The 4,247-nt window shown below is 61.3% G+C and overlaps 1 protein-coding gene across 1 annotated transcript; it reads left to right on the plus strand.

The window, feature by feature from the left end:
* Positions 1 to 1,827: 1,827 nt before the first annotated feature.
* On the plus strand, positions 1,828 to 3,959 carry CHST1 (carbohydrate sulfotransferase 1). Its single transcript, XM_042866712.1, has 2 exons — positions 1,828 to 1,842; positions 1,974 to 3,959. Exon 2 carries the CDS (start codon positions 2,018 to 2,020, stop codon positions 3,272 to 3,274), a length of 1,257 nt encoding a protein of 418 aa, XP_042722646.1. The 5' UTR covers positions 1,828 to 1,842; positions 1,974 to 2,017; the 3' UTR covers positions 3,275 to 3,959.
* The last annotated feature ends 288 nt before the right edge of the window (positions 3,960 to 4,247 follow it).

Consider the following 4,247-nt stretch of genomic DNA (forward strand, 5'->3'; position numbering starts at 1 on the left):
GGGGGGAGCTGGCCGCGGCGCCGCGCCAGGTAAGGGCGGCGGGAACGGCCCCGCGACGCGGCTCTGCCCGGGGCTCTTCGCCGGCCGCCAACTTCGCCGCGCTGGGAGAGGGCGGCGGGATCGCCGCCGTCCCGCGTCCGGGCGGAGGGAAAGGGGTGAGGCGGAGCTCGGGGGGTCGGAGCTACGCGGGTCCCGGCGCTGCGGGAAGGGGCGGCTGCGTGGGCCGAGGGTCGCTCCTCGGGGAGAGGAGTCCCCCTGGGCCCGCAGGGATAACGATGCTCGCGGGCAGCGGAGCGTTCAGCGGGAGCGCCATCGGAGTGAGCTGATCCGGGCAGCCGCATCCTCGGGAGGAGCGATGCAGTTGAGCAGATGAGAGATAAACAGGCGCAGGTGGATGCTGCGAGAAGGAAACTCCGGGACCGGCTCGGGAGCGATTAATTAAATGGGAAGGCGAATGCTGAATGCCAGGAGGAGAGGTTAAAAAAAAGAACCCCCAGTGTCAAACCCCGCGATTTCAGTGCTGCTCCGACCGGGCAGCGACCTGCGGGGTGCGCGTAGCGCGAACCATTTCTCGGTCCCTCGGAAACGCGGCCGGGATAGGACGGGGGAGCGAGCGGACCAGAGCGCGGTGCCCCGAGCCCTGTCCTTCGGGAGGTGCCGTGGGAGCGGCGGTGCACGTGGAGAGCAGAGCGAGCCCCGAGGGGAGTCGAGGCCGGAGGGAGCGCGGGCTGCGGTGTGCGGAGGTGCCGAGAGCTCGCTGCCCCAGCAGGGATCCCTCTGCCGCGGTCCCACCGCCGGGCGCTGAGTCGCTGCCCGGGGCGGGTGGGCTGCGGGGGTGCGCAGAGGCGCGGGCGCGATTCAGCCGACCCTACCGCGTGGGATGCCGCCACGCAGCCCGTCCGCAACGTGTCACGTCGCGGGGAGAAGTCGGGGGACACCGGGACCGGCGGCGGGTGCCCGGCCGAGAGTTGTTCTGCAGCGCTGCGGCTCTTCGCGCCCGGACGGAGGGAGCGCGGCCGCAGCAGCCGCAGCCGCGTTCGAGGGGCTGCCCGGGGAAGGAGCGCAGCGTCCGGAGCGCCGCTCGTCGTAGCTGCGGTGCCGTGAGCCCTGCGATTCCCGTGGCCGGAGCGCGACAAGGATCCGCTCCCTGCGGTGCCCGCCGCAACGCTGCCCGCCGGGTGCTGCGGCAGCGCCGGTGTCGGGAGAGCTTCTCGTCCCGCGTCCCCGTGCGCCGCTGGGAGCGCGTCCGGGCGCACGGGCGACCGCGCCCCGCTCCCCGCCCTCCTCGCCCCCCCGGGCGGCTGCCGCTCTGGGTTGCGGTTTTCAGCTGGTCCCAAAGTCCTGAGTCACTGCGCGGTTTCTATGGAAACAAGCGATGATGGGATCGGGGGGTAGAGGGTGCCGGCTGCGGGATCGGGGTGCGCCCGGCACCGCACCGTCCCGAAGTCCCGCATCTCCCATCGGGGAATAGGAGCAGAGACTGGGAGGGCGGGCGACCGTGTGTGAGCCGTCCTCCCGCAGTACGGGAGCTGGGGCTCTGTGTGAAGGGTGCAGTGTAGCTGGCCAGCACTAGAGAGCAGGAAAGAGGTCCCGCTTGGCAGCTTCCACTCAGAAGATGGCACATCCCGGACTTCTCCCGAATAGGCAGACCTGGAAAAATATAGAAGCCTTGGAAAAAGTGTTGGCTTGGTGACTCCAAAAGGGTTTGGAGAACCTCGTGGAGCTTCCAAGCCTACACTTTTTCTGAAGAACATTCCATGTCCCTGGAAGTCCTGGCTGGAATCATCTCTGGAGTTGTGCCAGCCTCTTGCTGCTGTCCTCTCCTCTGAAGCAGGCTCTGCAGTGTGTGGCTGGGATCCATGTGGTTAGACCTGATGCGCGTGCACTGTGGGAGGGCATTTGCTGGTAGCAGGAACACTCTAGTCCTTCTTTCTGGTCCTTGCTCACCCCATGCCTTCTCTGTTGGGTTGCAGACACCAAGACAACCTGTGAAGAAGCCCCATGAAGGTGACCAGCCATGCAATGTTCCTGGAAGGCTGTCCTCCTACTAGCCTTGGCATCCATTGCGATCCAGTACACGGCAATCCGCACCTTCACCGCCAAATCCTTCCACAGCTGCCCCATCCCCGTCAACTGCAGCCTGAGCCAGGATGCTGACGCGGCCGAACGGCTGTGTGATGAGAGCCCCACTTTCGCCTACAACCTCTCCACCAGGAAGACGCACGTCCTCATCCTCGCCACCACCCGCAGCGGCTCCTCGTTCGTGGGACAGCTCTTCAACCAGCATTTTGATGTCTTCTATTTATTCGAGCCCCTCTACCACGTGCAGTACACGCTGATCCCGAAGCTGACACAGAGCAAGAGCACGACAGACCGGCGGGTGATGCTGGGGGCCAGCCGTGACCTGCTGCGCAGCCTGTATGACTGCGACCTCTACTTCCTGGAGAACTACATCAAGCCCCAGCCCATCAATCACACCACCGACCGCCTCTTCCGCAGGGGAGCCAGCAAAGCCTTGTGCTCGCCACCAGTCTGCGAGGCCCTGGGCGCCGTCGATCTCCACCTGGAAGAAGGGGACTGCGTGAAGAAGTGCGGCACCCTGAACCTGACGCTGGCCACCGAGTCCTGCAGGGAGCACGGGCACGTGGCCATCAAAACCGTGCGTGTGCCCGAGGTGAGTGACCTGAGGGCGCTGGTGGAGGACCCGCGGCTGAACCTGAAGGTGATCCAGCTGGTGAGGGACCCGCGGGGCATCCTGGCGTCCCGCAGCGAGACCTTCCGGGACACCTACCGGCTCTGGAGGATCTGGGATGGCACCGGCAGGAAGCCCTACAACCTGGACGTCACCCAGCTCACCACGGTGTGCGAGGACTTCTGGAACTCCGTTTCCACCGGCCTCAACCGGCCGCCATGGCTCAAGGGCAAGTACATGCTGGTGCGATACGAAGACCTGGCCCGGAACCCCATGAAAAAGACCGAGGAGATCTACGATTTCCTGGGCATCCCCATGGATGGCAACGTCGAGCGCTGGATACAGAACAACACGCGAGGGGACCGCTCCTCATCCAAGCACAAGTACGGGACAGTGCGCAACTCGGCGGCGACGGCGGAGAAGTGGCGCTTCCGTCTGTCCTACGAGATCGTGGCGTTCACCCAGCGCGCCTGCCAGCAGGTGCTGGCACAGCTCGGCTACCGGGCCGCCCGCTCTGAGGAGGAGCTGAAGAACCTCTCCATCAGCCTGGTGGAGGAAAGAGACTTCCTGCCCTTCTCCTAAGGCTGGGCCCCGTTTTTGATACAGACCATTTCGAACTGTTGCCTTATTTTGTTTTCTTTTGTTTGGTTCCCCCCCGACCCTCTTTCTCGTCGTCTTCTCTCCAAAATTTGCACTAAATCTTGAATGGGAATCTCAATGGAGTTCAGAAGAAGTGATTCTTGCCTCTCAACACGTTTTGGGCGCACGAGGAATTGGGTCTCTCCAAGCAAGAGCTAGAACTGTGGATGGGTAACAATGTTTACAAAACACACAAAATGTATAAAGCAACCTTCAAGCTTTCCAAACAGAAGGGTACCTGGGGTACTGTACTTTTGCACTGTTTACTTTTACAATGTAAGAGGTAAATATAAATATAATTTATGAATGGCATCATCCCCTCCAGAATAACCCCCTTGCCCCACAGCGAGCAGGTCAGACTGGAAGCTGAATGTGGAGCAACCTCCTTGTCTCAGATCTCAGTTCAATATGTCTGTTGGAGTTCTGTTACAGAGCTGAGCGGGTGGTCAGCTGCTCCTACATGGTGGTTTGGTAACACCTGTGATACTTCTTTGTGCCAAAATCCCAGAACAGGGAAAAAAAAAAAAAAAAAAGAAAAGGGAAGAAAGTGATTGGGTGGTTTGGTAGAAGCCCAACACAAATGCTTTATTTCTGTGTTTTCTGTAAATAAAAGTGCAATAAAACTGACCTGGAGGTGAACTTCAAGTGAAAGACCTCAGTAAGTACAGTGGGTGGATGTGCCCACAGGCAGTGGCTGATGTCTGCAGATCCGCCTGGCTCCCAGTGCAGTGGTGTCAAGCCGGGTTGGAGACCAGCACATCCCCACAAGGATGGCAGAGAGCTGCAAGCCTCCTGCTTCAGCAAGGGCACGTTAGCATCCAAACCTTGTAGCAAGCAGTGAAGCCAGAAGCGAGAACCTGTGGTTATTTCCAGGCACAATAGCTTGCTGGTGTGGTTGGCAGCAGAGATCCACATC

Source organism: Lagopus leucura, unplaced genomic scaffold, assembly GCF_019238085.1.
Source record: "Lagopus leucura isolate 7727_CA_CO unplaced genomic scaffold, USGS_WTPT01 Super-Scaffold_1, whole genome shotgun sequence".
In the NCBI taxonomy this organism is placed as follows: domain Eukaryota; kingdom Metazoa; phylum Chordata; class Aves; order Galliformes; family Phasianidae; genus Lagopus; species Lagopus leucura.

What these genes read in the sequence shown, in the direction of transcription:
- CHST1 (XM_042866712.1), top strand. Translation starts at nt 2,018, where the DNA reads ATGCAATGTTCCTGGAAGGCTGTCCTCCTACTAGCCTTGGCATCCATT.